This window comes from Myotis nattereri (genome assembly GCF_964212035.1).
Source record: "Myotis nattereri genome assembly, chromosome: 1".
Classification (NCBI taxonomy): domain Eukaryota; kingdom Metazoa; phylum Chordata; class Mammalia; order Chiroptera; family Vespertilionidae; genus Myotis; species Myotis nattereri.
Window position 1 is genome coordinate 224829824 of NC_138075.1, and position 25237 is coordinate 224855060.

Genomic DNA, 25237 nt, shown 5'->3' on the forward strand with positions numbered 1-25237 from the left:
GGGCTATCTGCTGCTCTATGTAAATCAAAATGAAGAAAAATGCCCACTTCAGGGGTGAATATGCCTCTAATTGTATGCATCTATCTCTTCTATGACTAGCCTTGAATATTGAGCTACTTAACAACTTGCTCATGCCTTCCTTTCCCTCTGCCCATCCAGCATCCGTCATCTCTTTCAAAGGCAGGGTGAAGGCCGCCTCCCTGCGTAGTGCCTCAGTGACTAACTCAGCCCACCCCAGTGCCCTTCCACACACGGACACATTCATTTTCTACGTGACCCAGCCACTCTTATATTATCTTCTATGCAGTATGTGTGCTTAGCAAGCATGTTTTTTCTTTCCAAGTAGCATGGTGGCTCCCTGAGACGGGGGCCCAAGCCCACTGGGCTTCCCTTCCTAGGCACACCCGCCTAGGACAAGCACGATGGCACAGGCACCTGCACAGCTGCCTAATAGCAGGAAATGGGACTACAGAAATAAAAGTGCATTTTCTTCTCTCTTCACTCCTTGTTGCAAGTCCTGAATTTGAAAACAACACAAATGCTCTTTACTGCAAAACTCACTTTTTAACCACCACTGTAAGTTGATCAATATCAGACAAAGATCAACTTTGATCTTAACTGAGCCTACTGTCTTTTTGTACCTATGATAACAAGTCTTTACAATGTCAAGGTAACTGTAACTTCTCTTTTTCCATACCAATGCCTTAGGGCACCAGGGTGGACACCACAAAGTCCCTCAGTGTTGACTGTTAACTATCCTGTACCCACCTATGTAAAAGAAGCACGAGTCTATCATTCTTCTTTTTCCCCATCCCCAGAGGTTTCCCTGCTTTGCTTTCTCCCACCTCCCTAATCTATCACCAATGGGTTCCATGGAACCTACTTACATCTCCTGCTTTGATGGTAATTTATAAAAATAGGTAAAAACCCGCCATTCTCCAGAGCATTATCTCAATACATTGAGATTCTGCTTCTCGGTAATTGTCGACAGTTGAGTTCAAATAAACTCACAAAAATTCTTTTTTTAAAAAAAATATATTTTTACTGATTTTACAGAGGAAAGGAGAGGGAGAGATGGAAACATCAATGATGAGAGAGAATCTTCGATCAGCGGCTCCTGCACACCCAACACTGGGGATCTAGCCAGCAGCCCAGGCATGTGCCCTAATGGGGAATGGAACCATGACCTCCTGGTTCATAGATCAAGGCTCAACCACTGAACCACGCTGGCTTGACCAAAAAGTCTTTACTGGTTTGAATGTTTCTTACATTAACACCGGACACCAGGCATCAGAACATGTAAGGAATTGAAACTGTCCTGAAGACACCTGATCACACACCTACTGGATTCCGTCCACATTCCAAGCCCACCAGCTCAGCCCCCAAACCTACTGATGACAAAGTTTCCTGCCAGTAACTGCATATAAGAATGAAACTTCAGCTCCTGGGTGCTGCCATCATCAACACAATGTCCCCTTGGCTGGGGTCTGTGTGGCCCTTCCTTTTGGATATCCCATCCCTCTTCCTCTTTCCCAAAATAAAATCAATGTTCTCTTTTTTAAAAATTCTTTACTGTTGAAAGTATTACATATGTCCCCTTTTTCCCTCATTGACCTCTCCCAGCCCGCCCCCGCCCCCCAACCCAGGCCTTTTCCCCCCTATCGTCTGTGTCCCTTGGTTATGCTTATATGCATACAAGTTCTTTGGTTGATCTCTTACCCTCCCCACCCCCCCAAAAAAAATCAATTTTCTTTAATTACCATCTGAAATGGCTATTTAGCCTGCCGGCAAGCACCATCCACCATGTTCACCTTTTATCATACTACGCACTTATAACATATACATTTAGCGACATGTTCTATTGCTAAATATATTGTTGGTAATTAGGTAAAGGGGAAAATATGTCATATTCCCATCTTGTTTTCATAACTAATTTTGAAAATGGATAGAATAATGATATCTCCCACCATTTTAATCTTGCTTTTACTAATAAATCTTTTAAGATTCATTTCATGACTCTCACTGCAGCCTTCATTATACGCCTCAAAATGCATGACACTTTATGGGAATTGATGCAATTAAGCCAAACTGTTTCTGAGGGAAAGTAAATGCAATTTGGCTAGTTTGATGTTAATTAGGTTATAAGACAAGCATTTTTCATACTTGACAGTTTCACCTTGAATGAGCTGTATCATTAGCTGCAAAGTTTGGGCAAAAACAAAACTGAACCACCTAACAACAACACCAAAAGGCATTTTATCCAAAAACTTCATGAAAATGAAAAATGTTTACATTTTCCCCAAAGTTTGAATATATCAGGTAAACATGGTACATCTCATGATGGAGTGCGGGGAGGTCAACTTCAAAGTCATTTGATGCCTTGGTAAAACCTATTTGGTATATTTCCCCAAAACTGAAAGATTAAGAAAAAGAAAAAAGCACAAGGTAAACAAACCTTTTGACAAGTGAGGCGGTTTTCAATTCTTTGCTTTCAACAAAATTGGAGGTCCTAATTGAATAGTCGGCTCACAGATCATCAAATCTAATTTTTTGATATGAAGAATTGACATTGCTACAATAAAACTCTGTCCACAGGTACAGTACTTGTTTATATGAACAGGGTTTCTGACAGCATACGGCTATAAAAACTAGAATTAGGATTAAATGGATGTGCAACTCTTCCTGTTCTGGCAATGACATCACCCACAGAAGAATGAATTTTATAAAGCTACTAGAGGCCCAGTGCATTAATTCATGCACAGGTGGGGACCCTCTGGGTGGCCTGCTGGGATCGGGCCAAAACCCGCAGTCCAATGAAACCTGCAGTCCAATGCCGCCTGCAGCTCCTACCTGCTGCTCCTGCTCATCCTGGGCCCCACTGTGCCTGCTGAGGGTTCGCGCCCAATTAGTTCTGATCGGGAGAGGTTTGCACTGCCACATCAGTGCTCGCCAGCTGTGAGCCCTGTGTCTGGCGCCTACCTGAGGGGAGTGGCCTGTGGGATCAGGCTGAAACCAGCCCTCTGACAACCCTCAAGGGGTCCCGGATTGCAAGAGGGCGCAGGCCAGGCGGAGGGACCCCACTGATGCATGATAGGTCTGGGAAGGGACTAAGGGAGGGCTCCAGGGCATGTCCAACCCATCTTGCTCAGTCCTGATTGGCCGGACCACAGCAGCAAGCTAACCTATTGGTCGGAGCATCTGCCCCCTGGTGGTCACTGCACATCATAGCGACTGGTTGACCAGTCGACTGCCTGCCTGGCCCCTGGTGGTCAGTACATGTCATTGAGCCATTGAGTGGCCTTAGCATATAATTAGCATATTATGCTTTGATTGGTTGAACAGTCGACCAGTCACCAGAGGACCGGACAATTAGCATATTAGGCTTTCATTATATAGGATGCTATCCACTTCACCAAGATGCATTTTCTTTTTCATTCGTTTTTATTGACTTCAGAGAGGAAGGGAGGGAGAAAGCAATAGAAACATCAATGATGAGAAAGAATCACTGATCAGCTGCCTCCCGCATGCCCCCCACTGGGGATTCAACTTGGAACCGGCATGTGCCCTGACCGGGAATCAAAGCACGACCTCCTGATTCAAAGGTCGACACTCAACCACTGAGCCACACCAGCTGGGCAAGATGTATTTGCCAACACGTTTCACATTCTACTCAATAGCTATGAAAATCGGCAATCTTTGTTTTGCTTTGATTGTGTGCTAATATCTTAAGGATAATAGTCCAGAATCACGCGATTGGCTTTCTCTGTAACCTTCAGCAATTTAGCTCATAGCTCTGGGCCTGTTTCCCGCTTTGCGAATTGAGGGTAGTGGTGGGACCCAGTGTAGCGTTGCTACAAAGATTGAGTGAGATGATGCAGGTCAAAGCTCTTGACGCCAACCTGGTACACAGTGCATGCTATGCAAGCGTGACCAGCTATGATCAGAGGAATCAAAAGCAAATCCCTTAAAACTAACAGCCTGTGGGTTCATCTTCACCGGCAGGGAACCGGTGCTGCAGGGATCGGGTCCACCTGGCTGGCACCCTGGGAGTAACAAGGGGTGGGCCCGAGGACAAGGAGGATGGGGTGGGGACCGGACAGGAGGCCCCTGGAGCTACCTGCGTGCAGGAAAACTGGGCTGGATCCTGAAAACGAGGGTTTGGGGAGAGGTCAGAACAAGCAGTTCCACGTGCGGTTCGCATTATAAAGGTCTCTGGATCTCGACGGCTCCGTGAAGCAGGAGCCAATGCGTCAGGCCCTAGCGCCACCGATAGCACCAGGCCAGCGCCTCCGCCGCCCGGGGAGCCGCGCGGATGGAACGCCAGCCAGTGGTGGACTCAGCTCCGCGCCCCCACCCCCAGCCCCCACCCCCGCTCCGGACGCAGTGCGCCTGCGCGGACGGCGGACGGAACTGGCCCTGCGCGGCTTCCGTCGCCGCCCCTCCGTCGCGATTGTCACCGCCTTTTCCTCCCTTCCCCCAGTTCCCTTTCACTTCCGGGGTTGCTGTGGATCCGCTGGTCCCGTAACAACATCCTGTGGGCCTCCCTCAGGCAGCGGGACCGGTGCAGCCGCCGCCTCCCAGGAGCGCCGCTCGCCCGCCCGCCCTCCCGGCCCGCACCCTCCCGGCCCAGCCGCCATGGCCACCAACCCGCAGCCGCAGCCGCCGCCGCCCGCGCCGCCGCCTCCCCCGCCGCAGCCGCAGCCGCAGCCGCCGCCGCCGCCTCCCGGCCCTGGGACTGGTCCGGGCGCGGGCGGGCCGGGCGGCGCGGGCGCCGGCGCGGGAGATCCTCAGCTCGTGGCCATGATCGTGAACCACCTGAAGAGCCAGGGCCTCTTCGACCAGTTCCGCAGGGACTGCCTGGCCGACGTGGACACGAAGGTTCGGGGCGCGCGCGTGCATGGGTGTGCGGGGCAAGGAAGGGGAGGCTCCCTGGGCCGCCTTCTCGGCGGTCTCCGCGTGCGTGGACCGGCCGCGCCTCTGCCTCCCCAGCGGGGCCCGTTCGCGCGCCGCTCCCCCGGTTCCCGGGCAGCCGCTCCCTCCGCGCGCTCATTCATTCGCCGGACGGGGGCTGAGCACCTACTACGCGGCTTGGGCGCCAGGGATATTCCCGCGAGCAAGACTCCCTGCTCTTGTGGGGACACGTTTGGAAACGCTAAGCAGCGCTTTCATCCCCGGTGAATTGTTTTTTTCTTGGTTTACTTAGTATCCATGCTCCTCTCTTGGAGAATTCTGGGCGGGAAGGGCCGTGTCTTTGTCCTTTGGAGAAGTTAAGTGATACGTGAATCAAATTGTGTGTCGGGTGCATTGCTGGATGGGGGAGCGGGCGGTGTGTGCAGAGGTGCAAAGGTAGAGCTGGACAGCGAAAAGGTGGGTCGGGGAGATGGGAACTTGAGTGTCTCCCAGTGGCTGTCTGATCTGGGTAACTTAGGACAAGTCACTTCCCCACAGCGAGGAGTTTGGGGGCGGAGGGGAGACCCGAGCCATCCAGTGGGAAAGGATGGAGGAGAGGATGGAGGAGGAAGGACAGGAAAGAAGAGTTCAGGAGAGAGACGAGGAGAGGGGAAAGGTCTGCAAAGCGCTTCCCTGGACAAGAGGAGTCGGGGGCTGCCCAGGGGGCGGGGCTTAGCACGAAATGTCAGAGGGAAAGGGGTGTTAGCGGGGCCTGGTTCTGCAAAGGAAGCGCCAGGTAAGCTCACCCGGTTCTGCAAAGGCAGAGCCGAGGACACCGGGAAGGAGCAATCTTGGTGAGAGGAACGGAGTACTGGAAGCCTCTGTTGGGAACAGTTGGAAAGCTGTTGCTTTTTTCTTTTTTTGGTTTGGTTTGGTACAAGACAGAGCATAGAGTGTGGTCTTGTGTTTGGGTTGGGCGGAGGGTGGCTGGTTTTGGCTTAGATCTGGTTGGGCTCATCGGGTGGTTTTGATGGGGTGGGGGGTTTCTCATAGCATGCTCCGCTGTTCTGAGAAGCCCCGTTTCTCTGAGAAAGGGGTGTTTGCCGTGCCCAGCCGTTAATTCTGCCCTGCAACTTTGAGGTGAACTGCACGGTTCTGCTGTGTCCCCTGCGAAAACCTTGGTGAAAATCTAGGCAGGTCTTTTCTTACAAGGACCCTGGCCCACTGTGTGGACCAGAGTGCAGGGTGCCTTTTCAGGCATTGGACATTTTCACCACAGAGAATTCAATTGACTTGGGATGTTTATCTCTGCAGGGAGTATGTCGTTTTCTCGCTTTGTTTTAGGGAATATGCACAGCCACCTTTTTTAAAATAATGCCTGTTACCCTCCCCCCCCCCTTTTTTTTAAATGGGATATTAGATAAGCATGGCCAGGTAAACGTTACCCGGATAAAGCCAGTTATTTGTGTCCGAGATTTCAATTTGCAGTTCCCAGAAACCGACAGATCTGCGTTGTTGGGTATGGAAATTTAAAATATACTGATGGGTACTGTGTGTAAGGCTCAGCTTTTTCTTCACTCCACCCCCACTAAACGTTACTGCTCGGTGTCTGTGATATTGCTACAGGTCCTCTCAGAGTGAAGCCTTAATACCTGTCTTGCGGGGAAGGAGGGAAGCACAGTTTCTTAGACAAGGTCCTAATGAAAGCTAGGACCTTCTCCCAAGAAAAATGCACATGTACATGTTAAAGCGCTGTTTTTTACCATTCAAGAATGGTTGACAGTTGGCAATTTCATGTGGCTCAACCTGATATGTAATTTCCGGGAGTGTTCAGGGACCACTGAATAAGGTCCCTGTTTTGATGTTTGATGCTAGAAAAGAGTGGAACTGAAATGATGCCCCCTCCCGACAGTCTTGTAGTCTCCTCTGTCTCTCAAAAAGAGTAAGTTTGAACATACAAAAGCCAAAGTTTTCTTTTATATGAGTTTAATCTTCCTGTCAATTTGGCAAGTGGGCCAAAGCAGAAATAAGATGCCCTATTCATGCAAAGGAGCATCATTTTAATGGGATCCTGAGGTCTCTGTCATCTGTAAGGAACACCTTAGAATTTAGACCAGGGGTGGGCAAACTTTTTGACTCGAGGGCCACAATGGGTTCTTAAACTGGACCGGAGGGCCGGAACAAAAGCATGGATGGAGTGTTTGTGTGAACTAATATAAAATCAAAGTAAACATCATTACATAAAAGGGTACGGTCTCTTTTTTTTTTTTTAGTTTTATTCATTTCAAACGGGCCGGATCCGGCCCGCGGGCCGTAGTTTGCCCACGGCTGGTTTAGACCACTTGGGGGATGGTGCTTTTGCTAATTGAACCCTGAAGACTGGCTTTGCCAAGCTCGGACCTGTAGTATATAGCATGCAGGGTGTCCGTCACATGCATAGTTAAGGATCAAGACATTTGACACTTGCCAGGTGCTCTCCAAGAGCAACACTACCATCCGGCCCATTGTGTTCAAAGCAAGATGAGAAGTTCCAAAGTCTGCTGCCACTCCAGGGGACCCTAGAACCCCTCAAACTGTACTGGGGTCACAGATGGTCCAGTCAAGAGAGAGATCTGAGAATGAGACCACATCAGCCCTCTCACCCAAAGAATTGGGACCTTGGGCAGCCCAGGACTAGCCAGTGCTGAGGCTCCTCTGCTGCGGACTCCCAGTCCAGCTCCCTGGAGTAAGCTAGGCGGTCACAAAGCCAGTCTGACCCCTTTGCATTGATTGGCAACTAGAGAATGTGAGGAGGGAAGGTCTGAGTGTCCATCATTCTGCCCCAGGCAGGGAGCTCTCGTCAAACAAGTAACTATGGCACCTCTCTCCCCAGTAAAGGTACTAAAGGCCAATTTTTAGATACTTTCTGGGGTGTAAATGACTCCTGGTCACTGTGATTATTGTCTGCTTTTTCTTAGATTTGAAAGGAGTACCAAAGACAAAAAAATAGAAAGGTGCTCACCCTACAGATATTCATGGTGTACCAGGCACTGTTTTAGATGCCAGAGATGTATCAGTGAACAAAACGTCCCTGCTCTTACAGAGCTTACGCCCCGCAGAAAAAAACAGATGTCATGGGGCCTATGGAAGCAATAAAGGAGGGTGAGGCTGGAAGGACCGATTTGTCTTGAGTTCAGGGGAGATTTCAAATAAGATGCCATTTGAGCCATCACAGAAGGAGCCAGGCAGCTAGCTATCTGGGCTGAGTGTTCCAGGTAGAGGCCATGGCAAGTGCAGGAAGCCTCAGGCAGAAACTGTCAGGAGAAAGTGACAGGAGGTGAGTAGGGGTGCCCCTCCCTCCCTTTTCAGCTCTGCTGGCCTGCCGGCTTTTTTAAGCGTTTGCCTTTTGCCCTGACTGGTTTGGCTCAGTGGATGGAGCTTCGGCCTGCGGACTGAAGGGTCCCAGGTTCCATTCCAGTCAAGGGCATGTGCCTTGGTTGCGGGCACATCCCCAGTGGGAGGTGTGCAGGAGGCAGCTGATCGTTGTTTCTCTCTCATCGATGTTTCTAACTCTCTATCCCTCTCCCTTCCTCTCTGTAAAAAAATCAATAAAATACATTTAAAAAAAAGAGTTTGCCTTTTACCTGAGCTGAGAAGCCTTTGGCAGGTGTGCGTAAGGAGGACGGGCTTGCTCTGGCTTCCATCTTAGATGGATTGGCCATGTGTAATGATTAATAGTGTCTCCTTTCACGCTAGGCCATGATCTGGTTTGGACAATAAATTATATGGTTGCCTTAATTTTAAAAGATTTGCATTCGCTGCTATATGGAAAATAGACTTCAGGTGGGCAAGGGTAGACACAGGGAGATGAGTTGCTGTATTCCAGACAGGAGACGAAAATGCATCGGCATCGTAGCAGGAAAGATGGTGGGAAGTGGTCAGATCCTGATGTCTTGTGATGCTAGTGCTGACAGAATTTGCTAATGGTTTAGATTTGCAGTGGAAGAGAAGAGGGGAGTCAAAAATGACTCTAAAGCTTTTGACCAGAGCTCTCTGGAATGGGAAGAAGAGACAGCAAAAAGTTCCCAGAAGAGCCCTAACCAGTTTGGCTCAGTGGATAGAGCATCAGCCTGCGGACTCAAGGGTCTCAGGTTCGATTCCAGTCAAGGCCATGTACCTTGGTTGCGGGCACATCCCCAGTGGGGAGTGTGCAGGAGGCAGTTGATCGATGTTTCTCTCTCATCGATGTTTCTAACTCTCTATCCCTCTCCCTTTCTCTCTGTAAAAAAATCAATAAAATATATTTTTTTTAAAAAAGTTCCCAGAAGAATAATGGAATCCTTATATCTAGAGTCACCAGGCTAATTTTTACTGACAGGAGAACTGGGAACAAGGAAAATTACCTGTTGTGGTCCAGTTTTTAGTGTGTTATGGGGCAACTAGAGTGCTAAATGCATTGTGATTTTTTTAGCCTAATATTTCTGAGACTTGGGAATCCTGGAAAGAAGTATGTTTTACAGTTCTGCTGAAAATCATCCAGAGAAAGGACTGGTTTTTTCAGTTCCCATTAATTGTGAATAACTAGAGAGGAACACGAGAAATGATCATGAGATTGTTTCTTGTGGGATTGAAATGGGAATTAGCAGAAGTCGGGAAACTGAAAGGGATACAAGGTCATCACCAAGGGATGAAACCTTCAGCATCCCTGTTGGAGTTGGTGACCCATCTAACAACCACATTTTAATTGCTTACCTGCCAAGCAGTGTAATAAGCTTCCTGAACACAAAGATTAAGAGAGCAGTAGGAGCAGGCTTACCCTTCAGCGGGGACGTAAGTACCCCCCCTCCCCAAAATACGGTGCAATGCAGGAACTGCTGAGATGATAGACATATAGAAGGTATAGAAGACAGGAAGAATGTGGGGATGGGCCTCATGGGGCTACCTTTGGGTGTCAGGATGACTGTACAGATTAGGGTGAGTTCTGAAAGTGAGAAGTTTGCCAAATGGACAAGTAGAGGGAACGGTAGATGAGGCTGTACAGTTTTGTTTAAAACATTTGGAAATACTCAAATCTATCTGCATTAAAGCCACTTAAAAGAAAGAATGTGCGTGAATGGGCAACAACTAGGAATGGAGTGTGTGGTCCTGCTTGAGTGGATGAGAACTTACTTCCAAACATCCCTTCCAGGCAGGAGTAGCCTTTCCAGTGGAGATGGCATGGTGTGTGTCCTCTCTCCTGCTTCCCTTCCATCAGGGGTTGTCAGCCTCAGCAGTGTGGACATTTGGGCTGGATGGTTCTTTGTTGTGTGGGGGTTCCCCTGCACTGTAGGATGTTCAGCATCCCTGCCCTCCTGCCACTAGATGTGAGGAGTGGCTCCCCCACTTTTCTCCAGACATTGCCAAATGTTCCCTGGGGAGTAGTCACCCCTCCTGAGAGCCACTGCCTAACATCGAATGTAATGCCTGGTTCCCATGGTTGTCCCTCCATAACTCCTCTCAGATCTATGCCTTTCCGCCCATTTCTGCCACCCCTGTGGCATGCTGTTCTAGGTATATTTAGTGTCTGTTTACTCCTTCACTGTAGGATATTAAATCATCAGAAAGCTCAGCCATCACATATCACTCTGCTCATATGTGCAGGGCTTACCATTCTCTATCCCATAATTACAGACTTCTTCTTCAGGTATCCAAGGCCTTCCAGCCCCTGGCCCCAAACTGTCTCCAACCTCACTTCTCTGCTTTTTCAAATTCTCTTTTCCAACCAAATTGGACTTAGTAATTTGGGTTGGGAGCCCCAAGTGTTCCCAACCTCATGTTTTCTCACCCACTTGCTCTCTGCTTCATTGTTGGGGGTGCCTGCAAGACAACCTTCGAATTCCCAGACCTTCGAATTCCCAGCTGCATCGTGGAACTTTGAAGGTTCAGCTCAAATGCCGCATTCTCAGTGAAGGCTTACTCCCTCTTTTCCTCTCCCTTTCTTTGCGCCAAATCAGCATAGTAACATTTATCGGTGTTCTGTCTCTTGTCTACAAATAAGAGGTATGTTCTTTCTTCTTGGTACTCATCATATCTCCAAATATAAGCTATAAAACTTTGTTGCCGTGTTGATACTCTAAGACAGGGGTCCTCAAACTTTTTAAACAGGGGGCCAATTCACTGCCCCTCAGACCGTTGGAGGGCCCGACTATAGTTAAAAAAAAAAACTATGAACAAATTCCTATGCACACTGCACATATCTTATTTTGAAGTAAAAAAACAAAACGGGAACAAATACAATCTTTGTATTTGCATGTGGCCCACGGGCCGTAGTTTGAGGACCCCTGCTCTAAGAAATGTCGTCACTGTTAAGATACTCAAATTCTGAGACCATCAATATTGTTATTGTATAACATTGGAGATTTTCAACATTTGTCTTTTCTTTTTTCTTTCTAGCCTGCTTATCAGAATCTGAGACAACGTGTTGACAACTTTGTTGCTAACCACTTAGCAACTCATACCTGGAGTCCCCACCTCAATAAGAACCAGCTAAGAAACAATATTAGACAACAAGTGCTCAAGTAAGTCCCAAAATTACAGTTCCAAGGCGGGCTTGAAAATGCCACAGTCTGCGTTACCTGAAAGCAGAGACATTCTGCAGGAGTCTGTTTACCTCTGATAATTTTGTGTAGTTTGGTGCTTTTGTATTGTGATATAGTATGATTTTAAAAGGCTCCAGTCGCTTCACATTTCCCCCACAATTTTAATAGTCGGATTTCTCCGCAGCCCTTTGAAAATACTGAAGGAAGGGAATGACAATGTGACTTAGAAAAGTCCTAGATAGAATACTAATAGGTGGTAAATGCTGGCATATTCTGTACCGTTTATTTTCACAACCATTTTCTTGGCCCTATAAAGAGAAGGCTTTATTATTAGTTTTCAAATGAAGACATTGAAAATCACTGAAATTAAAATACCTTTCCCTGATTTTTGAAGCCATATCTTCTGTCTTCTGATACAGTCTTCCCCCTCCCCCCAGCCCATTTTATCTGTTGCATTTTAGTGTGATTTAAACTGCTTTTTAGTGATGCTATTGCAGAAAAAAAAAAAAAAAAGAACAAGAACAAGAAAAGTGCATTTAGACCTGTCAGCCATTTTTGGTTGAACATAAGATAAAGAGAATGAGAAGAAATGAAATGTTTAGAGGGACAAAAAAGTCATATTTATTCCCCAGAAAAGCAGATTTGCAATATTATCTTGTTCTTAAATATAAATATTTGCCAAGACAAGAAATATTTGCTTTCTGTCCCTACTTCAGCCCCCGAAAAAGGTGGCGTAAGTTATCTTCCCGCCTTGACAGATATTTACATTCCAGCACATCATTTAGAATGAAATCTTGCAGGAAAACAGTTAAGCAGATAGTTTTATACCTGCCTCCTCTGAATTCCCTCCTGCCCCGTGGGAACCTGGCAAGCCTACCTAGTGTGTCCTCTGCTGATAGTTGTCACCCACAGGAAGCCCCGCACGCACAGCTCACACTGACTCCACGGCCCACTCAGCCGCAGGTAACACTAGAACCAGGAGCCTGACTCCTGTCTCCAGGGAAGAAGGGAAGAGAGAAATTCAACAATAACTTTGTTGTCTGCATTTTAAAAGATGTTTGAGGAACCTGTAAAGAGTCCAAATGAGATCAAAAGATGCCATTAGAGGCTGCATAACAGCTGTGGGGAAAAGTGAAAGCCTTTCTTGAAAAAGGTGAGACTGAAGGGGGTCTGTTGGGTTGACAGGCCTGAAAGTTGACTCATTTCCAGGCATTTAGGAGAACAGTAACCAAGAAAGTAGGGGGTTCCTGAGGGGGGCAAGCTTCCCCAGTGTCCCTCACACTGACACAGCGCCTTGCTGCGTACTGAGTGCTTTCACTCAACAATCTGCATAGCCGCCTCCCTTCCGCAAAGGACTCCATTTCTTTAAAAGCACATTCGCTTTCTTTGTCTTCAGATTGAGACTAAATGGAAGGCCAGTTTCCTGGAATTGCATTTACTTCCTAGCATACCAAACCTGTAAAGTAGGGAAGCAGCCGCTTATTTTGTTCTTACGGGAACTAAACTCAGTCTCGCCCATGTAAGACCAGGCACTTACCCATTCTTGCTGTACCGCTGCGAGATGATGTTTCCACAGTGTTGGTGTTTGGTGAGGGGTGCGGGGCACATCAGGAAGAGGTTCTGTGCTGAGGTTAGCATAGGAGTGCTCTGCTGGTGGGTGACGAGGGGAAGCACCTGTCTCTTGGATAAGTTAGTACTTTCTCGCTGTTTTATTTATTTGTAATAAACTTCTCTTATTTAAATTCTATTAGTAAAGTTATGTTACTGATAACATTTTAAAGCTTCCTGAAAGAGACTATTTAGTTGTGTCTAGCTAATGGTATAGGACGTACTGGCCACCATTAATACAATTTCAAACAATTTTTCATCCTTATAGTTCCAGAAACACTCAGTTGACTGTTATGTTGAACCATCTACAGTTGTCATTTTTGTAGGACAACAGTCTACTATCAAAAATTTGGGATGGTTCAGTTTAATAGCTAATCTGCAGACTCACTGCAGGGAAAACTTATTTTATCTATGTATTCATTTGTACAACAGAATCTAAAAATGCTGGATAGCTCTGAAATAATTATCTTAACCGAACAGGATTTAAAAGGAAGATAAGGAACTAGCTTTAATCAGGACAGTGCCAGCTGCTAGCATTTCGCTTTATCCTTGAACCTAGAGTGTGGTTTCCCTATAGTGAGGTAACTGTCTCTGGCCATGCCTCTAGAGCAGTGGTTCTCAACCTTCTGGCCCTTTAAATACAGTTCCTCATGTGACCCAACCATAAAATTATTTTCATTGCTACTTCATAACTGTAATGTTGCTACTGTTATGAATCGTAATGTAAATATCTGATATGCAGAATGGTCTTAGGCAACCCCTGTGAAAGGGTCATTCGACCGCCAAAGGGGTTGCGATCCACAGGTTGAGAACCGCTGCTCTAGAGTGAGCCCACTGGGAAGGGTGGGGTGATAAGCGCTGGCCTACAGCCTTATTCACGGTCAGAGCTGACCACTGTGAGAGTGGACCAAAGTGGACAATGAACCAGAAAATAGGCAAACAAACTGAAGCAATAATTTGGGATGGGTGGTTTTTATTTTTTATTGTATGCCTTTATACTTGTGCCTTAAATCAAAACATCTTTATGATTGCTTGTCCTTGTTTTTTTTCCCACCTGCTACATTTTAAAGTCACCTCTAAGATGCATTGCAGGATTTTCAGTTCTTTATCTTAGAACTTGAAAAAGCAGGTTACCTACTTTGTGCAGGGTTGACTCATTTTTCTCTATGGCCCACATAACACAGCATTATAGTATTACAAGGCTTCAAGGTGCCTCAGGAAATGAAAATCAAATTCATCTTCCACTCCAGACAGGGCTGTACTCAAACCGGCATTTGAGTAGTAAGGAGAGACCCCCTCATTCTGCAGGGAGACCCTGAGGTCTAGCAGCTGGAAAGGACCAGCACCCGTGCTCTTCTGACACTATCCAGGGAACTACTCAAGCTCTTTTATTTTGCTTAAATATGTTTTTATTGATTTTAGAGAAGAAGGGAGAGGGAGAGAGAGAGATGGAAACATCAATGATGAGAAAGAATCATTGATCAGCTGCACTCCCCCTACTGAGGATCGAGCCCGCAATCCAGGCATGTGCCCTGACCAGTGACCTCCTGTGTATGGGTCAACGCTCTACCAATGAGCGTCAAGCTCAAGCTCTTTTTTAGGAAGAAACAAGGCTTAAGTATGTTTCTCAAAATAAATTCACATCCTCTTATTTTGCTCACACACCCTTACGATTTTCTGCACATTTGGAACTTAGTTGCCCTGTTTGCTCTTCTGTCTCTTGTCAGTGATATTTCTTTAAGCTCTTTCTTCTCAACTCAAATGTCTTCTCCATTGTGAAGCATTCCCCAGTTATCTCGCTATATCTAATAAATCCGTGTTCCACTCTTTCCCTACAGTAGATGGTGTGTCCTGGTGCCTGTCACCTTGTATTTTAATTGTTTATATCTGTCTCCTCACGAGAAAAAGGACCAGGCCTGGCTTGCAGCAGCCCAGTGGCCAGCAGGGTGCCTGTTAGTGTAGAAGACACTCATTCTTATTGAATGAATAAATCACCCAGTTTTTTATAGCAAGAAGATAATAAAAAGAAAGAAAAAAATCTTAAGTTTTATTTTTGTTCTAAAGGTATTTTTTTGTAAGTTTGATGGAATTACACTTTGTGTATTTTCTTCCATTTTCCTGGAGACTCTAATACTTATAAAAGTCTTACATTTTTCTGCTTAAAAATAAAAGTGCAGAGTCCATTGATTTATTTTATATCCAGAACTGAGCTCTAGTGATTATTTATTCCTCTAGGGGCAGGGTTGGAGTACAATAGCATCATCTGTAAGCCTGGGCTCTAGATAGTGTGCTGTGTCTAATTTTGTTTTAGTTTTGTTTGGTTTGCTTCAGTGGTTCTAGTGACAGTGGTGACGAGTTTAGAAATTTTTGCAAGATGGTATATCCAGATGTCATTGCTGTCCTGTGGAACTTGTCATTGCCTGTTCTTTCTCTACCTAGATGAACATATTGGGAAAATTTAAGGTTGGAGAGAGACTGTTTTACCTAAAAGTAATTAATGCAATTATTATATATACTTATATATATAGTAGAAGCCCGGTGCACGAAATTCATGCACTGGGGGAGGGGGTGGAAATCCCTGAACCCGGCCTGCGCCCTTTTGCAGTCCAGGACCTCTCGGGGGATGTCCACCTGACAGCTTAGGAGATTGGGCCTAAGCTGGAGGTCAGACATCGCTCTCACAGTCCAGGGCCCCTTGCTCCTTACCGTCCACCTGCTCGCTGTTCCTTACCGCTCTGCTCGCTGCTCCTTAGCGCTGCCGCGGAGGTGAGAAAGGTTCCTGCCACTGTCACTAAGCTCACCAGCTGTGAGCCCGGGTTCTGGCTGAGCGGGGCTCCCCCTGTGGGAGCACACTGACCACCAGGGGACAGTTCCTGCGTTGAGCATCTGCCCCCTGGTAGTCAGTGCGCATCACAGCAACCGTTCATTCCGCCATTCTGTCAGTTTGCATATTAGGGTTTTATTATATAGGATAATAATGAAATATTATATATATTTTTAACCTTTCTGTAAATTATCCTGTGTTTCAGATCAGGAATGTTGGAGTCTGGCATCGACCGAATTATTTCCCAAGTTGTGGATCCAAAGATCAACCACACATTCAGACCTCAGGTAGAGAAAGCTGTGCATGAGTTTCTGGCCACACTAAATCACAAGGAGGAAGCCGGGGGCAGCGTGACCCCCGAGGAGGAGAAGCCGGACTCTGCCGTCAGCACGCAAGGTGCATCCCTTTTTCTCTTGAACTGAGTGTCAGTTTATGGGTATTTGGGTTTTTATTTTTATTTTATGTATTTATTTTTTAGATATATTTTTATTGATTTCAGAGAGGAAGGGAGAGGGAGAGAGATAGAAACATCAATGATGAGAGAGAACCGTTGATCAGCTACATCCTACACGACCCCCACCGGGGATCAAGCCCGCAACCCGGGCATGTGCCCTGGACCTGAATCGAACTCCGGACCCTTTTAGTCCACAGGCTGACGCTGTACCCACTGAGCTAAACCGGCGAGGGCTGGATATTTGGGTTTTTAAACCATTTGTCTACTTGGCACAATAGTGAAATTGTGTTACTTCAAATACCACCCAAAGTCCTTAACTGGCATAACGTTTTTTGCCTTAATACAAAATAATAGGCATTTTAGTGATATATGCGGGGTATATGTGTATTTCAGCAGGGAATAATTAAAATAATTAGAGAAGATACTGTTATTCTGGAGCTAGGCTGTTCTCAGGTTTGCATGGTGCCTTTCTGAGATACTGTAGTGGAGAGGCAGAGTGTGCCGAGTACCGGCACTGGTGCCCGAAAGGCTGTGAGCATATGAACGGTCTGCACAGCATGTGCACCAGACTAAGGTGACCGTGCATGTAGCGTTGATTCAGCCAGGGGGTTGACTTTCTGTATAAATTTATCCTAAAACTTGTCTTTCCCTCAAGGTGTCCCTGCTCCTGGGCCCAGTGCCAATGTGGCCAATGATGCCATGTCCATCTTGGAAACCATCACTTCTCTTAACCAAGAAGCTACTGCTGCCAGGGCCTCCACAGAAACATCAAACCCTAAGACTAGTGAGCGGGTATCCAAAAGGCTCCCGTCCCAGCCAAGCACTGACACTAGTACTGAGAAGGAGAGAATTGCAGAGGACATGGCTGATAAAGACAAGTCTGTGCCAGACTCTGCGGGCGAAGGACAGGAAACGGCCCCGAGGTCTGAAGAATGTAGTGATCTTCCTTGTCCAGTTGAAGAAATTAAAAATCACACAAAAGAGAGTAATAGTTCAGTTCTGCTAAATAAAGATGTTCAACAGGAAAGCAGTGACCAAAAAAATAAGTCAACAGACAAAGGTGAAAAGAAACCAGACAGCAATGAAAAAGGAGAAAGGAAGAAAGAAAAGAAGGAAAAGACTGAAAAGAAATTTGATCACTCAAAAAGGAGTAAAGATACACAAAAAGTCAAAGATGAAAAACAAGCAAAGGATAAAGAAGCAGAGTGCACAAAAGTTCCTTCAGAAAAGAACAGTAATAAAGCTAAAGCCATGGAAGGGACAAAAGAAGGTACAAACTTACAAAAATATACAGCAGTGTAAAGAACAAACAGTGTCCACCAGAAGATACCAAATTTGCCTTCAAATTTTAATAAATTTGGTTTTTGTTTTTGTTTTTGTTTTTAGAGGGAGCGAGAGGAAGGGAGAGAGAGAGAAAGGGAGAATCACTGATCAGCTGCCTCCTGTACACCCTGTACTGGGGATTGAGCTCGCAACCCAGGCATGTGCTCTGACCGGGAATCAAACCAGCGACCTCTCAGTCAGGGGACAATGCTCAACCATTAAGCCACACTGGCCAGGACAATAGATTTGATTCTTATATTTCAAAGCCTGGGAACATATCCCCTTTGCTAAAAAATGGACGATAACATTTGTGTATTTATTTTCTATACTAGTGTTCGAATTGACAAAGTAAATGAGCAGAGAGGCTCTAAACCTTATAATTTAACTCATAATTTTTTACCATGCATTATTCAAGCAACTTAATTTATAGTTGTATATCCTGCTCTTTAAAATATCACATAGTAAATTTAAAATATCACATAGTAAATGTATGAATTACTTAACGTTTGCTTTTGTTTCTATCACATCATAAATTAATACTTTCTTTTTTTTTCTGGATAATAGTTTGCCTTTGTAGTTTCTGGAAACAGCTCTACCTTGTTTGATATTGGTTATGAGAGATTTTTATTTCTAAAGTTGAAGTTCTTTGAAATGTATCTAAAGAAAGAAATCTTAAGTGTAATTTGGGAATTGGGTGCTGAGTATGTTCCTGTAACGCAATGATTTACCTCCTATGGGTATTTTGTTTTATTTCTTTGTCTTCTTGAAGATGGCTCTGCAGTAGATTCTGACGTGGATGGACTGACGGACATTACAGTTAGCTCTGTCCATACCAGTGACCTCTCATCTTTTGAAGAAGACACTGAAGAGGAGGTTGTAATGTCTGATAGCATGGAGGAAGGAGAGATTACGTCAGATGGTAAAGCATTTTACTTAATAATGCCTCTGTGAAGCTTCCGCCAAGCGTTTTGTGTGTATTCACATGGCTATATCGTGAAAGACAGTGTGGTAGAGTGGCCAGAGCATGGGGCTTTGTAGTTGGAAGATTGGTTTCTGAGTCCCAGCTCCGAGGTTTTCTGTCTGAGCAAGCTTGGTAAGTTCCTAAACCTCAACAGGTCTTGGTTCCCCACTTCTTATCTCCATTCCCTGGGATGATTATACAAGTTAGATGAGATCATGTGTATGAAGATGTATGTGTACCAGGTGTATGTGTACGACATTTGGGGAGTACTGTCCACAAGATTCCCATCACTTCTGATACCAGTTGCAAGTTTGGGGTTTCCAAGATCACCCTGAACAAAGACAGAGAAACAGCAATCAGACTATTAATCCCCAGAGGGAAAGTAGGGGAGGGTGGGGGTAAGGCGAAGAGATCAACCAAAGGATTTGTATGCATGCATATAAGCCAAACCAATGGACATGGACAACAGGGGGATGAGAGCATGAGTGGTGGGGGGAGGATGGGGGTTAATGGGGGGGAATGAGGACACATTTGTAATTCCTTAACTAATAAAGAATTTAAAGATTAAAAAAAAAAAAGATCACCCTTAGGTTTGGTAATTTGCTAAAAGGACTCAGTACTCCGTGAAATCTATGAAACTGTTGGTTACGGCTTATTATAGTAAGGGACACCGATTAACATCAGCCGAGGGAAGAGGACATAGGCCAGAGTCCAGGAAAGTTCCAAACATGGCGCTTTCACTTCCTGTGTAGTCATGGACAGCATTACCTTCCCAACACTGATGTCTGACAGCGCACACGGGTTATTGCCAACCAGGGAAGCCCACCCGAGTCTTGATGTCCAACGTTTTTGTAGGTCTCCATCAAAGAATCACAGTTACCTCCCAGGTGTCTGGTCTAAGTCTGCCGCCCCTCTGGACATCCAGCTGATGCTCCATGATCCAAAGCCCCCACCCTAAGTCATACTCTTAGATGATTTGGCTTGACACCACACCCCCACGCGACCAAAACACTCCTTTCGGGCCTGGTGTTCCAGAGGCTTAGAGATGACCTCCCAGAAGCCAGGGGCAAAGCCTGGACCTCCCTTTACTATACAGTTGGTTTTTTAGTAACCCTTATTAAGTACTTACTGTATTCCTGGCCCAGGCCTAAGTTATTACTCTGTTCTGTGTAGTAACGTCTGTAGTCCTCACAACCACCCTTGGAAGGAGGTCCAGGTGAAGAAGTGGAGTCACTGAGGGAGATGTCTCGTCCAGGGTCACGTAGCTCATGAGCACCAGTGCCTATCTCAGACCTGCATCTGCTTCTAACCAACTCCATGTGCTGCTCTTTACCACGCGATTTAATTCTATGATTTCTTTAAAAATCAAAAACATTGAATATTATTTGCAACCGCCTGTAGATAGCATGTAAATTTGATGCTGGCTTTGGGATGGAATATCTAGAGGAAAAAGGAGTCGCTTTCAGTGCTGCAGATCTATTTTTTAATTCTAGATGCTTTGTTGGGTCTTTTCAAGTGTTTTCCTGGACAGAGCTAGATTTTATCTACATGGGATCCAGAAGGAAAAAAAAGAGCTATTTTGAGAGTTCCCAGTGGTAGGAAAGGAAAACCTTGTTCCCAGGTTTCCTTCTTGCTGTGTCCCTGGGAAGCTGATCTGCCTCCTGAAGTGGAGGCGTGTTAGTGTCTGCTTGGTGGGGGGCCAGTTACTGATTGTTGCGTCCTCCGTAAGAGAGACACGGGCAGGCAGGGCGCAGCTTCGAGTGCCTCTATCCATTTGGACAGCGGTGAAGCATTCATGTCAAGGCTACTGACAAATAAGGATTCACTGTTTTTCAAGAAAACATGAATAGCTATAAGCTTTACTTTGTTTTACCATCCTCCTTTATCTCTCTTATGATCGTTAAGAAATAAATGAAGATATGGATTCCAGCATCTATAAATGTCAAAACTTCTGAAATATCTCATACTGATATTTCCTCTGTTGGATCTGCAAATACACTTGAACTACATGGATACTGCTTGTGCTGCTTGATGTTGATCAAGAATAATGTTGGTTTTATTACTAATTCATGGAGCCATTCCTTTCTGTTGACTTTCTTCCAGATGAAGAGAAGAACAAACAGAATAAAACAAAACCTCAAACCTGTGATCCCAGTGAAGGAAAAGCTAAAAGTGTACGGCAAGCTTACGTTCACAAGCCATACCTTTACTCGAAGTATTACAGTGATTCCGATGACGAACTCACGGTAGAACAGCGGCGACAGTCGATTGTGAGTCTTGTTTGATCTGTTGTTATTTTCACATTAAATCAGGTTGACAAATGACTTGTCTGGGTGCAGAGTAGTGATATTTCCACATTAAATCAGGTTGACAAATGACTTGTCTGGGTGCGGAGTAGTGAGCATACGAATCGGCAGCATGCAGGTTCTGCCTTCAGGCACCCTGCTATTTCACTGGTCAGAATGGACACTAACGCGTAACAGGTGTTCGTGTCATTGTGGTTAAGAGTGAAAACCTGGTAGCAAGCCGGAGGTTTCGCGGTGTGGAAATGTTTGACTCAAGTGTGAATCGCGCTTGTGGTGGAGTCATGAGCATAATATTAAGAGGGAAGTACAGTCCACGTGTTTTCTGGGTGTGAAAATACTTCTAATTATAAGATGTGTCATTGACAACAGCTTTTTAGGAAAAAAACTACTACTTTATCATACATGTTCATCAGTTTTAAGATGACTTAAAATTTCAGAAACATTAAACTATGAGGTTGTGCATCTTACAATGAGGAAATATATTATGTAGAAAAATGATTTGAAGGATGTACACTAAATGCTACTAGTGGCTTAACTCTTGAAAAGTTTGTTTGATCAGGAGTTAACAAACTTTGAGACAGTGAATTCTGACCGGAAAGGGGCGGTAGGAGTAATACAGTGACTGGATTCTCTCTGGCTTTAAAATTCAATGGCAGAAAGTTCCACCTCCAAAACCTGCATCCTCAGAGTATAACCAACAAGTCATATTTGCTGTAGGACTAGCCTGTCACTAGACTCTGCATTTTAATGAATAATCCAAAAATTACAGAGACCTGCTCTGTCCCCCTGATGCTCAGAGATATTTTCACCGCTATCCTTTCAATTGAGGCAACCAGTTTATTAAACCACCATTGCTCAAAATGATACCTTTCCCATTCTTTAAACCAATGGTATTCACATCTGTCTCTGTTATTCTGGTAGCTTCCAAATTGTGTAGTGCATGTGCACTTTTGCAGAGCCCATTCATTTGTAAGAACATTTGAAGGAAAAACATTGTTTTTTCAGTGTTTTGCTTTTGCCTGATAATCAGAATAATTGTGAGTATGTTGTGGTTTTAGGCTAAAGAAAAAGAAGAGAGGCTTTTAAGAAGGCAGATAAATAGAGAAAAACTTGAAGAGAAACGAAAACAGAAAGCAGAAAAGACAAAGTCTTCAAAAGCTAAGAGTCAAGGTATAGGAGATGTTAACTTTAATATTTTAAACTATCTTACATACTCTTTTAGATCCTAGAAATTTATAGTACTTATGAGATATGATTATAAAACAAAGTTATCTACATTATACCTCAGTAAAGCTGTTATAGTTTCAGTTGTGGAAGAGTTCCTTATTTTTTAAACTGATGTGTTTAGTCAAGTTTTTAAAGTTATATTGCTGTTTCTAAATTAAACATTCTATCAGGTACCAGCTTATGTCACTCACATGTTAGCAATTTATTTCCCAATGGCTGTGCAATGAATTATCACTGGAAAATAGTTTGTTAACAAGTGAGTAATCAAGCTGTGCTGGTGATATTATTGGAATTAATCTATGCTTCATATCAACACAAATGTCAAACATTTGTCTGCAGTATTTTACTCAACAAAATTGAACTTCCTCTTGTCACTGACCCTGTATTTGTATATTACACATAGAGGAGGTTGGGCAAAGGTGGGTTTACAACTATGAGTACCTGAAACACAGTTTATTCTTATGTTACTGTTCATTGTTGTATTATTGTTGTTGTTATTAATACTCTTGCCCATCCCTGTGTAAGCACTTGAAATAAAAGACAAGTCATCTCCATCTAAAATATTATTTGTATTCCAGCACAACTTGATTTTAAAGCCATTTTGCATTTTCACACTGATTAGAAAAATTTAATGAAAAATAATTATTACATTGTTTAGAACTGTTGTGAAATCCCTTATAGATTCCTTTCTTTCCTAGGCAAAAGTAGTGTGGATTTAGAAGAATCATCAGCAAAGAGTTTGGAACCTAAAGCCCCCAGAATTAAAGAAGTCCTTAAAGAACGGAAAGTTTTAGAGAAAAAAGTAGCCTTAAGCATAAAAAGAAAAAAAGATTCAAGGTACATATTTTACCTGGCCACGGTCCCATTGTAGCATTCTCTCAGCATGCTTTCAGAAGCACGGCATTGAAAGTGACAGTGAAGAGCCAGACTTGAGTGTGTATGTTGTTGCATGCTTGTTAAAGACCTGGGAGTTTTGTTTTTAGTATCCTAATTCAGTGTGCTAATATTTATAATATTTCCAAGTGTTCACCTTAATAATCGCTGGGGGTGGAGGGGGCCCAGATCTTTTTGATAATCTGATAGAAGCTTTGGACTTTCTCCCCGGAAAAATACATGTGAGTAAACAAACAGTTGTCCCTAGAGTTTCAGAGGGCTTATGGACGCTCTCGATGGACTCAGGAAGTGTCTCCCTTTTGAACATTCAGGAACCACTTACACTGACGGCCTTCATTTTCCCGTCTTTCCAGCGACTCGCTTCACCAGTATTCCATGCTTCTCCCCATAAACCAGAGGTCTGACCCATATTCTTTCGTAATACTGCATTATCATAGTTAATTCTGTAGAATTAGAAAGCTGAGGGGGCAGAGTGGCTCCAGCGTCATGTGAGCCATGGGCTACAATTTGCTGTGCCATTAAGATGCAATCGTGTGAATTTTTTACGACTTCAAGACACCTAAGTCAGTAATTTGCAAAAATCTGTGAGAGAGTAAGCTCTCAATTTGCTAATACCTCATTCCTATTGACCTGTACAAATAAGACTACCCTGTTTACTAAAAAAAATAGTAAGACTTTCAATATGTAATTATAGATCATAATATATTCAGTTTCAAGCAGCAAATCAGGAATTTCTGTGTCCATTATATTTTCCTGTGTAAGTGTTCCAAGAGTGTTTCCACATCACATTTGGATTGTGTTCTCTGTTGACTAAGAATTGCATTTCTTAAAAAAGTCTTTATTTTTTTAAAATATATTTTTATTGATTTCAGAGAGGAAGGGAGAGGGGGAGAGAAAGAGAGAGAAACATCAGTGATGAGAGAGAACCATTGATCGGCTATCTCCTGCATGACCCCTACTGGTGATTGAGCCCCCAACCAGGGCATGTACCCTTGACCTGAATTGAACCCAGCACCTTTCAGTCCGCAGGCCCACACTCTGAGCCAAACCGGCTAGGGCAAGAATAGCATTTCAATTGAAACATAACAAGTCTCCATTTATGGATCAAGTGTTTATACAAAAGGGAAGCTAAGCACTTTTTTTTTAACCTTCCTGAAAATTTCTTACATTTCAAAGTTTTATTTTGACTTTTTCCCCCTACATAGGAATGTTGAAGATAATTCTAAAAAGAAACAGCAAGCAGAAGAAGATTCCAAAGAAACACTCAAAACAAGTGAGGTGTGTCTTGATTAATAAGCCCATTTTCAATGCTCTTTTGTTAGATACTTCCATCCTTTGAAGTAACACTTAGAAATACAATTCATCTTTTCCAAGTTAAATAAAAACTCCCTCACATCCTATTATGGTCTGAATTCCTCATTTTGGCAAGTTGATTCATGTGATCTTCTATCTAGATAGTAGCTACTTTTCTACTCCTCCCTCCCCCCCCCCCCCGACCCCATTTCTTATATTGGCAATAACAAAATTGCCAGTTACAGTAACGTAGAAGAAAAGGGAAATGAATAAAATCCCTCCCCCATAACAAAGCACCTGTTTCATTCTCTTTTGTTTCTCATCCATATATGCACATAATTTTGTAGTGTGGATGTATTCTTGCAAAATGTTTTTACCATTCACTCTTATTTTATCTTACCTTATAAGCTTCCTAAGTATTATATTTACTGGTAGCATAGTGTATATTGAACGGATAGACCATAATGTAAACATTTCCTTATAGTCGAGCACTTAGATATTTCTGAGATTTAATCATTTTAAATTGTAAAAATATGGACAATGAATACATTTCTTCCCCTTTTTGGATTATTTTCTTGGGATAAACTTTTGCTTTTATTGGCTTTAAATCCTTACTTAAAATTCTATAGATGAATTAACACTTCCCAGGGGAAAAACTAATAATTTAGTGATTATTTATTCACAGCCAGTAAATATTCTTGATTTCTTTATTTACAAATTTGAGGCATATTTAAGTATATTCAGATATTTTAATGTCACTTTAAAAAATATTTAATTTTATTTTGTGATAAATTTCTTTGGAAAATGATCCCAAAATTTTATTCACATTAATTTGTTAGAACTTAAGGTAAAATTAGGTTGATGAAATCCCTTTTAGTTTTTTCTTTGAGGTATTTCATT

At 44.0% G+C, this 25237-nt stretch overlaps 1 protein-coding gene across 2 annotated transcripts in view; it reads left to right on the top strand.

Annotated features, from left to right (window-relative positions):
• Window positions 1-4495: 4495 nt before the first annotated feature.
• The window catches only part of BOD1L1 (biorientation of chromosomes in cell division 1 like 1), a 46592-nt gene continuing 25850 nt past the window's right edge, over window positions 4496-25237 (top strand). For both annotated transcript variants that reach the window (XM_081084022.1, XM_081084023.1), the window contains exons 1-9: window positions 4496-4878; window positions 11302-11426; window positions 16085-16275; window positions 16989-17603; window positions 18426-18575; window positions 20721-20887; window positions 21982-22093; window positions 22849-22987; window positions 24250-24322. In XM_081084022.1, coding sequence (XP_080940148.1) covers window positions 4636-4878; window positions 11302-11426; window positions 16085-16275; window positions 16989-17603; window positions 18426-18575; window positions 20721-20887; window positions 21982-22093; window positions 22849-22987; window positions 24250-24322 — 1815 coding nt within the window. In that variant the 5' untranslated portion in view covers window positions 4496-4635. The remainder of the gene's footprint in view (window positions 4879-11301; window positions 11427-16084; window positions 16276-16988; window positions 17604-18425; window positions 18576-20720; window positions 20888-21981; window positions 22094-22848; window positions 22988-24249; window positions 24323-25237) is intronic.